Source organism: Mus pahari, chromosome 20, assembly GCF_900095145.1.
Source record: "Mus pahari chromosome 20, PAHARI_EIJ_v1.1, whole genome shotgun sequence".
NCBI lineage: Eukaryota > Metazoa > Chordata > Mammalia > Rodentia > Muridae > Mus > Mus pahari.
In genome coordinates, this window is record NC_034609.1 from 15,585,548 (window position 1) to 15,601,826 (window position 16,279).

The 16,279-nt window shown below is 41.4% G+C and overlaps 2 protein-coding genes across 4 annotated transcripts in view; one reads left to right on the top strand and one right to left on the bottom strand.

The window, feature by feature from the left end:
* The window catches only part of Rpgrip1l (RPGRIP1 like), a 96,226-nt gene extending 84,579 nt beyond the window's left edge, over window positions 1-11,647 (bottom strand). For all 3 annotated transcript variants that reach the window (XM_021220360.2, XM_029532588.1, XM_029532585.1), the window contains exons 1-4: window positions 11,615-11,647; window positions 8,457-8,548; window positions 6,317-6,461; window positions 2,951-3,249 (exon numbers count right to left, since the gene is read on the bottom strand). In XM_021220360.2, the coding sequence (XP_021076019.1) occupies window positions 2,951-3,249; window positions 6,317-6,461; window positions 8,457-8,541 (529 nt within the window). In that variant the 5' untranslated portion in view covers window positions 8,542-8,548; window positions 11,615-11,647. The remainder of the gene's footprint in view (window positions 1-2,950; window positions 3,250-6,316; window positions 6,462-8,456; window positions 8,549-11,614) is intronic.
* A 304-nt stretch (window positions 11,648-11,951) lies between these two features.
* Fto (FTO alpha-ketoglutarate dependent dioxygenase) overlaps window positions 11,952-16,279 on the top strand; it is a 352,191-nt gene continuing 347,863 nt past the window's right edge. The window contains exon 1 of the mRNA XM_029532367.1: window positions 11,952-12,031. Within this exon, the coding sequence (XP_029388227.1) occupies window positions 11,987-12,031 (45 nt within the window). The 5' untranslated portion in view covers window positions 11,952-11,986. The remainder of the gene's footprint in view (window positions 12,032-16,279) is intronic.

Consider the following 16,279-nt stretch of genomic DNA (forward strand, 5'->3'; position numbering starts at 1 on the left):
GAGTTCCAGGACAGCCAGGGCTACACAGAGAAACCCTGACTGGAAAAACCAAACAAAATCAAACCAAATCAACCAACCAAACAAACAAAAAAAGCATAAATGTGAGGGCAAATCAACATTAAGATCTCTTACAATAAAGCAGTTACCTACAGTATTTTTGAACAGAAATTGTCACATGTGCTGCTATATATAGGGGTACACACTGTCAATCTCAGACACTTGGCAGGCTGAAGCAGACAGATATTTAAGTACAGAAGCTTGAGCTAGCCTGGGCAACAAAGGGAGATATTCATCTTAGAGGAAAAAAAACATTCTATGAAGTTTGACAAGGATAGTTCACTTGTTAAAAATCAGACATACTTTTAATTACATACGCTACTTTCTAGTTCTAGGATGATTAGCATTTAAAAGAAAAGTGGAACAAATGGTGCAGACTTTAAGTGGAGACTGGACAATATCTGTCCAAGACTGGCACAGAAAAAACTCTCTATAGAAGAGTCTAACCTTTTCAATGAGAAATCTCACCATTTTAAGTTGATGGATGCAGATAGACCCCCTCACTCACTCTTCCTGATATAGTCATTATCTACTGCTGTAACCTACACTGAAGAAAAGGAGAGGCTCTGCCTAAAACATTACAGACTTCACTGGGCTACAACTGGCCAGTTATATAGAAGGCTATAATAATACTAATTCTTAAGCTCTTCCTATATAATCATGGGAAAATTAAAAATTAGCAGTGGAGTTAAAAGACTAAGCTCAAAAATATGTCAAAATTTGATTATTTGTTAGTGACTGAGGACATTATTTCTAATGAAGGTTATTACACATCCTTTTTGGTTCTGAGATGACTGTCTGATATAGTTGAGGATGGCCTCAAATCCCACATCCCCTTGTCTTAGTCTTTTAAAGAATAATTCTTCTTCATCATCATCATGACCTGCCACCACCATCTTATGTGTAAATTGCCCACTTTTGCCTGTGTGTATGTCTGTGTACCATGTACATCATGGTGCTCACAGAGGTCAGACAGGGTGTTAGATACCCCAGAACTGGAGCTATAGATAGTTGTGAGCTGTCATGTGAGTGCTGGGAATAGAACTCAGGAAGAGCAGCCAGTGCTCTTAACCAATAAGCCATCTCTCCAGCTACCTGCCTCAGACTTAAGAGTCCTAGGTGCTGGATTACAGGCTTGCACCGTGCCTAGGCACTAATGGCTATATGTATATACATATACATTTTTGTTTCAGTGGTTTTTCATAGTGAGAGCTGTGTCTACATAATGTCAGTCCTACCTGAACTAACGCTTGCCATCATGTCTTCCATGTGCAAGCAGAGAATAATGGTGTCCCCACAGTAGTTTCTGTCTCCACAGCAGTTTCAGGGTACAAATCTCCTTTGGCTAGAGAGACTCTGGGCTACAGTCCCACCTCAACCCAAGATAGTCCTGAAAACTCGGGCCCCTGTCCCAGTGCCAAGGGCAGCCTTGAAGAGGGTTCTGCTACTACATGTTTAAGGTTAATGCTGGGAGTGGCAGCTCACATGCCATGATTAAGTATTCCCCACCATTTAGACACAGTGCATGATTTCTGCGTCCCAGACTGTACACATGAGGAAGGGATTCTAAATCACAAAGAGGATACAAACACAGGAAGATATTTAAGTTTTTAAGTTATGTTTTTAAAGACTGATGCTCTGTGGATCATTTTTAAAACTTTTTTTTTTTTAATAGAGGGAAGGGTAAACTGATCTTTGATTTGAACAGTAATTTAACACAAGTAGCTCGCCATGTCAACGTAAAGTTTGGGCATTCCTTTAATTTAGCATGAAAGGCCTGGCAGTCCGTCCCCACTGACATTTGTAGGTGAGAAAACTGAGTTTCAGAGGATGTGACTCTTTAAGGGCATGTCCCTAAGTGAGGGCCTCCCTCTTTCCTCCTCCTCGTCTAGCCTGACATTATTATCACTCCATTTTATAGATGGGGAATGAGGCTGAGAGGTCAAGGGCTGACTTGATATAAAAGGACGATTCACGGCAGAGTGTGTTTTCTGATTTATAATTCGCTATGCTCACTTTGATTGTACCCAAAGGCTACTGCAATCTCCCACTGCTGGCAACGGCTAAGCCCTTTCATCCTGCAGCTGCCTCCTGTCTGTGTGGAGGCCATACTGACTTCAAAGGCACACTATCCTGGGAAGAGACAGTGTTAACACTTTGCTTTGGAAAAGAAAACTATAACATTTCCCCCCTCTCCTTCTGTTCATATGGTGTTTCCCCTTTCCTCAATGAATTATAACTAACTCAAGGCTTACATCATTTTTTAATATTACAAAAGATGTTGGATATTTCTGTGAAGCATATTCCTAACAAAAATCAATTAGAACTAACAGTTTCTTTCTTTCTCTAGGAGCAGAACTTTTAAAAAGCGACTTCACATATTTATAACTTTTCGTTTCATTTTAACAAGCTCTTCTGCAGATGGGAAGAACAGGGGCTTGATGCCTACATTAGTTTGGTCTGTGAGATTGATTTGTGATATAGGAGGCTTTACAATGTTCTTTTCAGTGTGAAGAAACTGATGCCATAATTATTTCAGAGGCAGACGAGGCCACTGTTAACCACTGGCTTCAGTACTTTTTACATGTAAAGGAAACTGCAAGCCAATAGAGGTGGTTTGTCCTCGTTCACCTGCTGCAGAGTGCAGGGGTAAGAGCCTGACGTGCAGATGCCTATTATAGGGTTTGTTAATGTGTTACTGGCTAGGCAACGGTGGTCTAGGGATTCCTGGATAGAACCATCTTTGTTACAGCGTCACAATCTGACAGAGAGCAAGCCTCAAACTGTTCCAACCCCTTCGGAAGACACGTAAAAACATGTGTAAGAAACAAAGTTGTGTGTGTCAGTGGGCCCCAGGCTCAGACTTAAGTCCAGGGTTGGGTGCATGGTTTACCTTTCCCGGGACATTCCTGTGAGCCTGCACTGGCATTTGCTCGCCTGCGGCCGGTGTTAACTCGAGCCTGCACTCGACTGTACGACGTCTGCCTGTGCCCTTGGACTTGGAGCTGCTGTTTGGCTGATATCAGCCTGTTTTTGAGAACTTCATTTTGTCTTTCAAGCTCGTGAACTTTTTCTTGCAGCTGCTCAATCATTTCTTCCATTTCCACATCTCGTCCCAGCCGCTTGGGGCCGCCACCAACCCGCTCATATCTTTTCTTGTCATTAACTAGCCGTATTAACTTGGTGGCCATTCTAGGGAAATAATAAAAAGATGAAAAGGAATGTGAGAAGTGAGCATAAAATGCATTCTGTTGAAAGGAGCATAATCACTGTGAAGACTTCAGTGCAGAACCTGAATAATAAATTTCAGGTTTTGATGTAACTATTACTGCCTGTGAAGAATCCTTTGATGATAATTGAAACCACTGGGCAACAATCTGCTTTATAGCACTGACAAATAGCAGTTTCCTAAGGCTTATCATTTAAGGTTAGTAAAGAGAGGACACATATTTACCCCATATGTTCCAGAAATGCAATTTTTAACGCATGACCTTATATAGGAACGCTGGATGCACTTAAACATAGTCACAGAGTGTGATGTGGTAGGCCGTATCTACAACCAAAGAACTTTCAGAAAGTGAGCTAAAATTATTCAGATTTAGGTAGTATAGTATCTTATCTTTTATAGAAAGATATAGGATTAAGACAAGGAAACACATAAAAATGATGGAATTCACAGATGGACACATATAAAATCCAACAGAAATTTCAAAAGAAACCAAAATGTGACCCTAGATGTTGGTTAGTACTCAACAAATGTTTGTGTTTAATTTCAAAAAAATAATTATATGCAAGACATATTATCTAAATGAGACTTCAAGCTTTTGACATAAATTGTTCTCCTGACATCCTAGGAACTTATACCTTTGACTCTTTCCTGTTTTGATAAAAACTGGTCAGACAGAACAAAAGGCGGAGTGGGCACATGGGTGATGTAATATACATGCATGGAAAACATGCCTGACAATGAATGGAAAAATCTTGGCAGGACAAAAAAGAAAAGGTGGCTTTGATGAGAGACACAAGTTCAAGACTTTACAAAATTGGTCGCACATCTTCAATAGCTGATTCTAGTTTATAGTGAATCTATTTTTATAAAGACCCAGACAGGAGATTGGAAATAAAAACACACTACATTTTTCTTTAAGTGGGGTTTGCTTTATTTTAGCATGGTTATGGACAGAAGCTTTTACTTAAGGGAACAAAAGTGAAATAAAAAAAAAAAACCCTTAATAGCTTTGGGATGTCATAGAACAACATTTTCCTCCTAAGCAGAGTTTTCTGTAAATGCGGTAGTAATACATGTCTAGCTACACTTCTGGCTACCCAGCTACAGCATGTGGCATCAGGGAGAGCTCTGCATAACAAAATCAGTGAAGATTGTTTTCTCTTTCCCTTGAGGCACATCCACTAAGGATGTTTTATAAGGGATATTGGATAATAAAAATCAAGGTCCAAGAGAACCACAAACATCCTAGTAAAATAATCTGTGGATTACTTCCTTTTCTACCCATTCCAGTAGATGATATATCACTGGGGAATCTGACCAGGTACCATCATCCAGCAACAACACACTCTTCCTTGCCCAGTAATCAATGAGCTTAGAGTCCTGTGCCCGCCCTACTCAGTGTCCTATCAATAAAAATAAGATATTCATCCAATGAGAAGTCACTTAAATACTTGAATACTTACAGGAAGGTTAGCACTTAGAAACATAGATTGCAGTAAAAAGAAAGGTCCAGATTTAATATAAAGACCAGTCATCTGAAGAATGAGAAATGAGTTTTCACGGATATCGATAGTCTTCAAGCTCTTGATATCATGATGCTCAGGTAAACTTTGTCAGAGGGTATAGGACTACACGTGCTTGTTTAGTCATAGGAATAATTTTCATTTCTTTAAGTCACTAATGAATTGTATGTCATCTGGTGAGATTCGGGTACTTAAGGCAATTTATAAAAATTCGTGTTTACACAAAAGGTGATACTAACTCACACCTTAAGGATAAATGTAAAGGTTGTCGATCTATGCATGGATCTAGGCCAGTGTCAGTGAGGTAAGGCTGAGGAAGCATCTAGAGCTGTGGGCCAGTGCTCAGTGGGTCGGTACTCACACAGTCTATTAAAGCAAAGTCTCGGGGGAGTAAATGGCCTGAGCAAAGGACACTAGGAGAAAGACACTAGAACACATATATACAGTTTGACCCCTAGTACAGTTTCCCCTCTCCATTAAACTATGTGGCTCATTAATAATTAAGTTGTTTTTATTTTTTTGGATAGGACAAATTAATAACAAGGTCAAGGTTGTGAATTCCATTCTTTTTCTGACCAATTAGTTATCTAAAGAAAAAAAAGTTTAGTGGTCACAGACTTCATGTCTCATTCTGTTTGGTAGACCTGAGTGTGCTATTGGTCAGAAATGAATCAGGCACATCTTAAAAATAGCAATTTCTATGCCTCAAAACCAACTCGAAGTAGAAGTCTTGCACCTGGATGGCTGGTGTGTTTGAAAACAGTCTAGAGAGTAGAGAGTGAAATGGAATCCCTTCTGTGCGTTAGATTCTAAGCAGAAAGCCATCTCCCTCCTTTAGAGCTGCCCTTCCCTTCCTCTGAATCTAGAACATGGCTACAAATACAGATGTGTGTACACTTCTGTCTCCAAGGCCAGGCACGCAAAGGATGGGCACAATATTTCTGAGTAAAATAGAATTAAAAGAAAATTACATCATTCTTGTATACATTTTCACATCTCCATCAAATGTGACAACATGCTTTTTCAAAAAGGGTAGAGCCTGTTTGAAATACAGAACCAAGACTAATACATGAAGCTAAACATGACCCAGACATAAGTGATGTTTTCATTAGTAAATCCCAAATCATAAGGGAACACATATTCTAACAAGTTGGAATGGTTAATTACTTTTAAAATTTTTATGGTATTAAAAAAAACAGATGCTTGGCTATCTGCTTATTAAGTCATAAATATTAACCCAAAAGTTATTTATAGATCTAATATTCTCATGGCAATCTTAGCTATTAGCTGTGTTCTTTCAAATGGTAACTTCAGACATAATAAACACAATCCTCTTGGTTTATTATTCTACTTTGTAAGATTTTCCATTTTTAAAAAATTCTATTTATTTATAACCTGTCTGTTCCAGAAAAGATTGAAGGTGGGGCTTTCAATTAAGTTTATAAAAAACTATATCCTTCAAACTTTACAGAGTTAAGAAAAAAAGCTAAAAGCTTTTTATCATAACCTTTTAATTTTATCCTCTTGCTTGCGGGCATGCTGCTTAAGTAAAATGTTCTCATCATGCAAACGCAAAAATCTGTCTTCCAGTTCTTCACGACTGACACGTGACACTGCCTGGCGAGTCTTCACTGTGCGTGCAGTTGAGGTTTCTGAAAAAATGCCAAGGTAATTAATTGTAGTATCACTTAAAATAGTCTCTGAAACCTGATAACTGTTGCTATTAAAATAATCTCTGATGCATTCCAACTTTGCATACCTTTTGCTTCCCCCCCCCCTTTTTTTTGGCTTTATGAGATAGGACTTCATGTAGCAGAGGCTAGCTTCAAATTTGCTCTGTGGCTGGGATGACCTTGAACTCCTGACCCTCCTGCCTCTAATTTCCAAGTGCTGGGATCACAGGCCTACACTATCACACTCAAATTTCACTCCTTTTGACCTACAAATTAAGTTGTGGGTTGCTGTTGTTGTTGTTTAGAAAACTGTTCATGCCAACAAGCTTCAGTGAGGCCTTTGTGATGAATACTTCTCATATAGAAATATGGATCTGAGCAATGGCTTTATTCACTGGTGTGGACTTGATCACTTTTTCAGAATAGAGGAGGGAACTGGTTCAACAGATTTCTAATTCCTATTCTGAGCGCTGTAAAGCTCATAGTTAGAAAAGTCAGGCTGCCCAGTCTGGGAGCGCAGCTCAGTAGCATATAGCACTTGCCTGGCATGTACGAGGTTCAATCACTAACAGGGCAGCAAGAAGTCTTTGTATCTGCAAATCTGTATGTATGTTTTACAGAGACAAAACTGGAACAATTCAGTGAACATAATATTATTAGGACTTTTTTTTTCTGAGCGAGGGAGCTAGGATATAGAAAAATAAAATATAAAACAAATACAAATTCCCCAGAAATAAAAAAAAAAACCCAAAACCTGTGATGTGAAAGTTTCACAGATCATTTCTCTATAAGCTCTTTAATATATTGAAAATTAACTTTTTGACCTGACATTGTGGTACATACTTTTTAAAAAAATCCCTGCACTAAGGAGACAGAGGCAGGAAGAGATCTGTGAGTTCTAGCCCAGTCTGGTCTACATAGTGAATTCTAGACCAGGAGTGCATACATAGTAAGACGTCTCAAAAACCAAATCAAACCAAACCATTCCAAACCAAACCTAACCCAACCAAACCCAACAAATTTCTAAAACTTTTAAGTATATGCACATATTTAATTTCAGTCAATATAAAATACTGAAGGAAGCAAGTGATGATAAGGGTTGAACTTACATAATACCAAACCCCAAGTTTAAAACACTTCAAATTTATTTGTATTTGAACACCTGACACTGGTTCCATTATCTACATCAAAGCCTAAACATCCTTCTTTTTAATAATATGTGTGGTCATTTGTTCTCAATGAACCATATACTTACTACCTTCCTAAGGTACTAAGCGTGGCCCCCGACACTGTTACAATTAAAAGGTGTATGCAGAGTCCTTAAGATACATTTTGAACCCTAAGCCTTCTACAAGCAAGGTTAGTGGTGGGTCTGACTGGGTTTGTCACAGACAGAAACCTGGCTCTTCAGTCTCTGTTGTGTTTGAAAGCAGTGCTTTCCTTTCTCAGTTGAAAATACTCCAGCTCTACAGGAACAACCAAATGCTAAAAGGATAAAGAAAGCCTTTAATGTATATTAATGTGGTTGAAAACTCACTATCACTTGCATAAACAGGCCATTTTGAGATACTCTACTTGAAAGGCAAAAATTTTAAAATATGGTATTTCCTCCCATATAAAATTTGAACATAAAGAAGTGTTTTAATGGTGAATGTGATTTAAACCAGGCAATTCAGTTTGGAGGCCTGATACTCTATGCAGTTTCTACTGATGTGTGGAATTTTAAAAAGATGATTTATAACAACTCTTTATCAGAACAGAGGGGGATCTTGCATTTGCTATGAGCTGTTGATAATTGATGCTCGCAGTAAAATACCATATGTGTTTTAAACTCTCTCTCTTGTTTAGTCCAATCAAGAGCTATATAGTTACTCAAATGGCTGGCTTTGTATGACTATCAGAAATACTTTAAATTAAAAGTAAAGAAATTACTGATCAAAGTTCATAACTGTAATAAATAACAGGTGGCCATACCTTGTAACCCTCCAACTCCAAAGAGGTTTAGACCTGTATCTTTCACCGGCAGGTCTCCCGCTGTCTCGTCACTTGGGCCAGACATGGTCTATCTGTGGAGAAAAGAAAATTCAAACAAACTCTTCCTAACTTATTGCATTAACTATGCAATGAAATGAGCCAAATAAAGGGACTAGGAAACTAGAACTTTAATGGACATGTTATTGCCCACATGTGTTGCCTGAGCAAGATGAAAGCTCCCACTCCAGAAGGAACACTGCATCTAATCATGAGGACTGTCTTCTCTGAGCAGAGGATTTCCTACAGTTTTCTTAGGAAATGAGCGAAGATTACCATTCTTCCTTTCCTTATTCATCTATCTGAAGCAAAAACAAACCCTTCCAAAGTCCAGAAATACTTCGATCCCTACGCCTTTCTTTAAAGAGAGCATGAATTCTAGGGGGGAAAAAAATCCAAAAACCAAACCAAACCAAAACAACAACAACAACAACAAAACCAAAAATACCCCCCCCCCAAACAAACCACAACTCAGGTCATGGAGTCAAACAGTTTGTTCTACCTTCTCATAGTTGGTCAAGTCAGAAAAACAGAGCAAATTATACCCATCTCATAGTTATCCTAAAAGCATGTGAGACAGATAAAAAGTAAAGGCATTTAGCAAATGTGCTGGGGATGTCTAGAGTCTTTTGTTCACAGTGTGATTTTACTCTTGTTGCGCCCCTCCTTTGTTACTTCATGCAGATTCCAGGGATTAGCTACCTCAACATGTGGCTTGTTCTAGAACTTTCAGTTTCTTTTCTCTATAGAGACATACCATAGTAACTTAGTTTTGCACGTGGACACGAATATACAGTGTATAGTAAGAAAATAAATAAGGAAATAAGTACACTCTCGATTTCAACTTTGACCTTCCTAGAAAGGTCTAGATGTAAACCTAAACTGTTAGTGAAGTACCCTTGTAAGAAAGAGCCTTTCCAGTTCTAGAATGTTGGTTGTAGAATGTGATGACCAAGATGTTAGAATGCTTGTCCATCTTGTTCACGTGTCTGAGAAGCTGGCATAGAGGGTGGCACATTCGGTGAGCAGCATTTATTCAACAGTCACTTGAATGGATAAAGGGATTGAGTTGGATTTCAGTGTCTGAAATCTGAAGACATGGCTACGTATATGTGCATGAAGAGTCTCTCTTAAGAGAGAGGGCCCGGAATTTTGATTGGAACTCATGATGGGCTGAGAACCACCGCTAGGGACAAATATCTCAAAGAATGTCTGCAGAAGTTGACGCTAACACGCACTGTTCACTGTTCCTGAGATCTAAGCAGAAGCTAAGACGAGCTAGCTCAATTGCTCAAGGTCATTCATTCAGGGGTTGTTAGGTGTTTGGTGATATTTCTGGTTATCATGACTGAGAAGAAAATTGTTACTGGTCTGAAGTAGGTAGATGGCACAGTGAATTCTCCCTCTTTGCTCTCTATGATTGTCTTAGCTGGGGTTTCTATTCCTGCACAAACATCATGACCAAGAAGCAAGTTGGGGAGGAAAGGGTTTATTTGGCTTACACTTTCACACTGCTGTTCATCACCAAGGAAGTCAGGACTGGAACTCAAGCAGGTCAGGAAGCAGGAGCTGATGCAGAAGCCATGGAGGGATGTTCTTTACTGGTTTGCTTCCCCTGGCTTGCTCAGCCCGCTCTCTTATAGAACCCAAGACTATCAGCCCAGGGATGGTACCACCCACAAGGGGCCCTTCCCCCTTGGTCACTAATTGAGAAAATGCCTTACAGCTGGATCTCATGGAGGCATTTTCCCCAACTGAAGCTCCTTTCTCTGTGATAATGCCACCTTGTGTCAAGTTGACACAAAACTAGCCAGTACAGGATCCACTTACAACCTTCTCTGCTTTCCTCAAGTATGGCACACTTTTATCTTGCTCCTAAGGCTCTTCTCTAGCTGTCTCCTCATACTTCAGAGCTCAGTCCAACTGACCTTTCCTTACACAGAGTTTCCCTTATTGTTCTGTGTTAATTTTCTTCCTGGTTTCTAACTTTTCTTTTTCAAGGGAAGCTCAGGTTGTCTAGGCTGACATGAAATTCACCACGAACACTAAACACACTGGCCTCAAATTCTCTATTTTTTCCGTGTGTGTGTGTGTGTGTGTGTGTACGTGTGTTTAAAGTCTCACTATATAAACCTGGCTGAAATTTAGAGATCTTCCTGCCTCTACTTCCAGAGTGTTATGATTAAAGTTGAGTGCCACCATGCCCTGTGTAGACTCTGAATTTGTCCTGAGTGTGCCACCACCCTGCCGTGGCTTATTGCTTACAGCAACAGCCTTTGTCATTATCCCAGAGTTGTTTCTCAATCCATTGTCATGTAATGCATTTTAACCTTGTATATTATATTTTCACACCTATATTACAGTTTCTTGCTTAGATCTGTCCCCTACCACACACCCCCCTCCATCTCTCTAGCTTCCTCTCACTGGTCTCCTTCCTCTCCCCACCCCCCAAATAGTCCTCCTTCTGCTATCTGATGTCACACAGTAGACATTAACGCTATCATTTATTGAATGAATGAATGAATGAATGCCAGACACTGAGTTTAAACAAAGTCTTTAACAGACTATGGAAGTAGTCGGATGAGAAACAGTTATAAAGACTAAAAGATAAGCCATTAGAAACTGACTGTGGTGGTGGGAACTTGAGGCAAGACCTATTATTAAATCTGAGACCAGCATGGGCTAAAAAAAGCTAGTTTAAGGCCAGCCTAGGATGTATAGAGACCCTCTTTTAAAAACTAATCGACAATCATCATCATCATCATCAACAATAACAACAACAACAACAACAACAACAGTAACAAGCCTCTTGGGAGGTTTAGGTTCTACCATCCAAGCCCAGATTCTGGGAAACAGAGCAAACTGTGACCTTCGAGTTGCAGGACTTAGGGTTAATTCTTATCAGCTGGGTTTCAGGCTGGGCGGGCGGTCAGGGCGGGTGAGATGCAGGCCTGAGCATGTGGAGGTGTGTCGGGATGGACTGCTTTCTACGCAAGAATCCCAGGTCTATCCCGGGCTTCGAGCAGACTCCAGGCCCTGAGCTGTGAGGCCGAGGAAGGGCCGGCCAACCTGCATGAGCCCCCACCTCCCAGAGTACTCACCTCCGCGTTCGCCATCAGCTAGCTACCGTTGCTATAGCGCCCAGGGCGCGAGCATCTGCAGGCCCAGAGGAGCACGGGAAAACAGCGAGTCCCGTTACCCCCTGGGAAATGTAGTTCTCCGTAGGCTGCCGGCCGTCGGCGGGTCGCGTAGCGGATTACGCTAGCCCTGCTGGCTGACTGGAGAAATTCAGCTCCGGAGCCCAAGGAGTACTCGGGAGTCTCGCGCAGCCTTCTGGGAAAGGTAGTTCTTCTAGGTATTAGAGCAAATGGCGCCAGGCGGGAGAGAGCCGTTGAGAGAACTACACACAGGAGGCGGGGTCCAGGGCGAGCGGGAGCACGGCCCACGGTGGCGAAGGCGGCTTTAGTAGCAGCATGAAGCGCGTCCAGACCGCGGAGGAACGAGAGCGGGAAGCTAAGGTATGTGGGGCTCCGGGCGTCTGGGATTCTGCGTTAGTCCGGGGCTAGAGGCAGGGAACCCGCAGACCCGCTGGGATGGCTGGGTGGATCCTCGGCGTTAAGCCAAGGGATGTCAGGGCCTTGTTTGTAAGAGACCTGCAGACGTGGTGTGAGTGTGCGCGCGCACGTCTGTGCTGTGAATTCGTATTGCTCTGGACGCAGATCTGAATACAGTTAGACTTGGTCAGAAATGAAAAGATAGACATCTATGTCCGTGTCCTGCTTCTGTCCCTATCCCTTGGTTATATTTTGTAGCCACTCTCGTGCCTCAGTTTACCAGTTTACCACCTGTGCGTTTTCAGCTCGAGCGCAGCCGAGCCACAGAATCTGTATGGTGACATGTTTTTATTTGGAGCATTGCCTCGCTGGCCGGATGACTCGTCTGCGTGGTCAGCACATCAAATACGTTTTACATAGCTTCTATGGGTAGTAGATATTCTTGGACTCTGTCCTTGCTGGTTCAGCTTTCTGACAGTGGACATTCTTTGGGATGACAGTCACAACAGCAACAGCGACTTATCCGCAGCAATTTTTGGTTCGGACACCCTACACTGAATGCATAATTATTTCTTATCATGGAAGCAGATGGCAAGACAGATATTACATAGGTAGAGTATGAACAGTCTGTTTTGAAGATGAGCACTGGAATTTCAATGTTTTCCTTTTCCCCCATTCCCAAAGTTGATTTGTCCTAACTTTTCAGCATTCAGTCCCCCTCAGTGGACACAACAGATTCTGCCCATCTTAAAAGTCTCTCTTGTTTGTAGCTCATTTGGCCAAAGGCCTTTGGCTATGCCGTTTGGTGTTTATTCTATGGTAGGTAAATATTGGCAGTGAGGATCAGTGGGAAATAAAACAGGTACAGTACTTGCTGTCATAGCATTTTGTCCTGTAAGATTCCTAAGTCAGTTAAGGGTTTTGAGTCTTGGGTGTAATGGCCTGAGTTATGTATTTTACAGACATGGAAGTGGAGTCTGGCAGAAGGTTTGCTCAGGGCCTCTTGTTTCCTAGGTGGCATTAGGGATCAGAATCAGTCCCTCTATAATCTCCTAGCTCTGGTTCTAGTCTCTTTGTGAAAGCCATTGAAATACTGGCTGATGCACAGGGAGCCGTTTTTAGTCCTAGACAATGTCTCAGGAATCATAAATGATTGTTTGATTTTCTGTTCAGCTAAATTATGGCTCAGTTTATAGAGAGAACCTTGCAATCATTTGCTGTGAACAGTTTGATAAGTTTTGACTGTATGTATATGCAAAATGTTCCAACTGGATGCAGAGAGAGCATTCCTATCTCTTTTGAAAAAGTTATTTCTTTACAGCCGATTTCTTTTTTTTACCCCCCAGGCAGCCATGCGATCAGTCATGATTGTTGAATCTGTGTTTTCTGGTGGTTTTTTTTTTTTTTTTAATCTAAGCCAAAGCATATAGTATATACCCTGATGCCATTTTTACTGATCACAGTAATTTTTGAGACCTATACGTGTTAATGCACATGTTATCAGTTGTTCCGTTTCTGTTGCTGAGTGGTAGTGCACTTTGTGTGATTCCCCATGATGTTCATTCACTCACCTGTGGCTGGGCGATTAGATTGTTACAGGCTTGAGGCTAATAAGGAAAACAACGTAGACAATCCCTTATCTATTGACACCACGTAATGTGACCATTTGTCATTTCCTAAAGTATTCCACCTATGTGTCAAGGCAATTTATTTGTTTGTTTGTTTGTTTGCTAGGACCACCTTTTATGGATATTGTGTGTGTGTGTGTGTGTCTGTCATCTGTGTACATCTGTACGTACGTATGCAGGTGCATGTGCTGGTGTGTGTATGTCAAGACCAAAGCTGAGTTTCTTCTTCATTTGCTTTCCACCTTTGGGACAGGATCTCTCCTGGAACCCGGAGCTCACTAACTGAGCTAGGCTTGCTCCTCAGCTCTGGAGATCTTCCTGTCTTCACCTTTGCTGAGCTGGGATTTCAGGCCTGCACTGCACACCTGGCTTGTTTTTGGTTTTGTTTTTGAGACAGTGTTTCTCTGTGTAGTCCTGGCTGTGCTGGAACCAGGCTGGCCTTGAACTCAGAAATCCGCCTGCCTCTGCCTCCCCAGCGCTGAGATTAAAGGAGTGCGCCACCACCGCCCGGCATGCACCTGGCTTTTTACATGGGGCTAGTGATCCACATTCAGGTCCTTTCTCTTGTGGCAAGCATGTCATTAACTGAGCCATCTCTAGCCCCAGAACATTACCATATAAATAGAATCATGTATATGTGACCTTTCTGTTTGGCTGCTTTCACCCACCATACATGTTCATCCATGCTGAGGTTCGAAGCTCTTATAACACTTATCCATTACCCTGTAGATGGCATTCCTATTTCTGGACACAGCACATTTTTATATTTGTTTGTTTATTTACTTACTATTCTTTCTGTTGCTGTGATAGAGCCCCCACAACCAAAAGCAAGCAGAATAGGAAAGTGTTTATCTTATCTTCACTGTCCTGTAATAATTCATCATTGAAGAGAGCCAAGGCAAGAACTCTCGGGAGGAACTGAAGCAGAAGCCTTGGAAGAACATTGCTTACTGGGTTGCCTCTTTTGATAGTGTCCAGGACCATGTGCCCAGGGTGATACTACCCACAGTGGGCTGGGCCCTCTCATATCAATCATGGATCAATTATCCAAAAAAAAAAAAAAAAAAGTCCCATAAACATGCCCACTGGCCAATCTGATGGAGGCAGTTCCTTAATTTAGATCTCCTCTTCCCAGGTGACTGTAGTTGTGTCAAGGACATGTAATGCTTGGTGAACAATTTGACTATTTTTTGGCTGTCATAAAATATGATATCCTAAACAGTTGCAGCCCAGTTTCTGTATGGACAGGGTAGAGGTCTGGTAGTAGAGCTGCTAGTCACATTATAAGACTATGCTTAATATTTTGAGAAACTGCCACACTGCCACACACTGCTACCCCACATTGCTCATAGAGACTTTGAGGGTTAGGATTCCTTCAAGTCCTTGTCATAGCTTGCTACTGTTTGTCTTTTCATTGTAGCCTTCATGGTGACCAGGAGTGAGTAGTTCATTGTGGTCTTCGTTTGTATCTCCCTGATGACCAATGATATTATACATTATCATATCCTTAATGAACATGTGCGTATTCTTTTTTTTTTTTTCTGGTGTGTATGTGTGTGTGGTGTGTATGGGTGTGTTTGCATGCATGTATGGACAGATATGGTCGTGCTGCATGCTTATGCATACTCATTGTGTAGAGGCCTGAGGTAGATGTGGGGAGTCTTCCTCTACCTTTTGATCCAGGCTAGGTCTCGAAGTTGAAACTAGAACTTGCAGATACAGCTAGTCTGGCTAGCTAGCTTCCTCTGGGGATCCCCTGTCCATGCTTTATTAGTCCTGAGACTAGAGGCAGAACCCCGCTCCTCCTACCTAGCATTTACCTGGCTCTGAGAATATCTTCAGCACCGAGCCATCTCCCAAGCCCCATGTGAAGTGTGCGTTCACATTTTTTTTTTTTAAAACCAGTTTTATTGTTGTTGTTAGCTTATTAAGTTTTATGAGTTCTTCGTATTTCCTAGGTACGTTTATTTCCTTGGCTTCCTAATAAGCTGGGATTCCAGTCCCGAACCAGTGTGTTAAGTTTTTGAAGTATTTGTCCTGAAGTCACAAAAGTTTCTTGTTTGCTTTTTAAATTGGATGCTGTCATTTCTAGAGTCATTACGGGTTGATTCTCCTTTTCTCTTTGTCATAACTTAGGTTATATCTTTTCCGCTGGCAGTTGCTGGTATTGTAGACTTTATGTACTCTTTAAATCCAAAGGGAGAAGAAGATTGGACTGAGCGTCTGGCTTTCCAGCAACACATCATTCACTCTGTGTTGATTATCAGAGCGCACATAACATGTATCCATGCATTTGAACACAAGCTTTTCTTACAGTGGACGGGTTCAGTCGTAGTAGCTAGGTATATTTGGCCGAAGTTAGACCACTGGGTCTCCTGTTTCTTTGGTATTAGAACGAGGATTCATACTCTGGACTTGTGTTTCTCCAACCAGACAGTAGTGCCAAGATTGGATGACTCCCTGGGCTACTGGGAGGCCCCATTCACTGTATGTTTGCATGTGTGTGGGAGCATGGATGCCACCTGTGTGCATCCATGCGAATGTGCATGTGCGTGCCCCAGGGGCAAAGTGGTTGTGGTCTTTG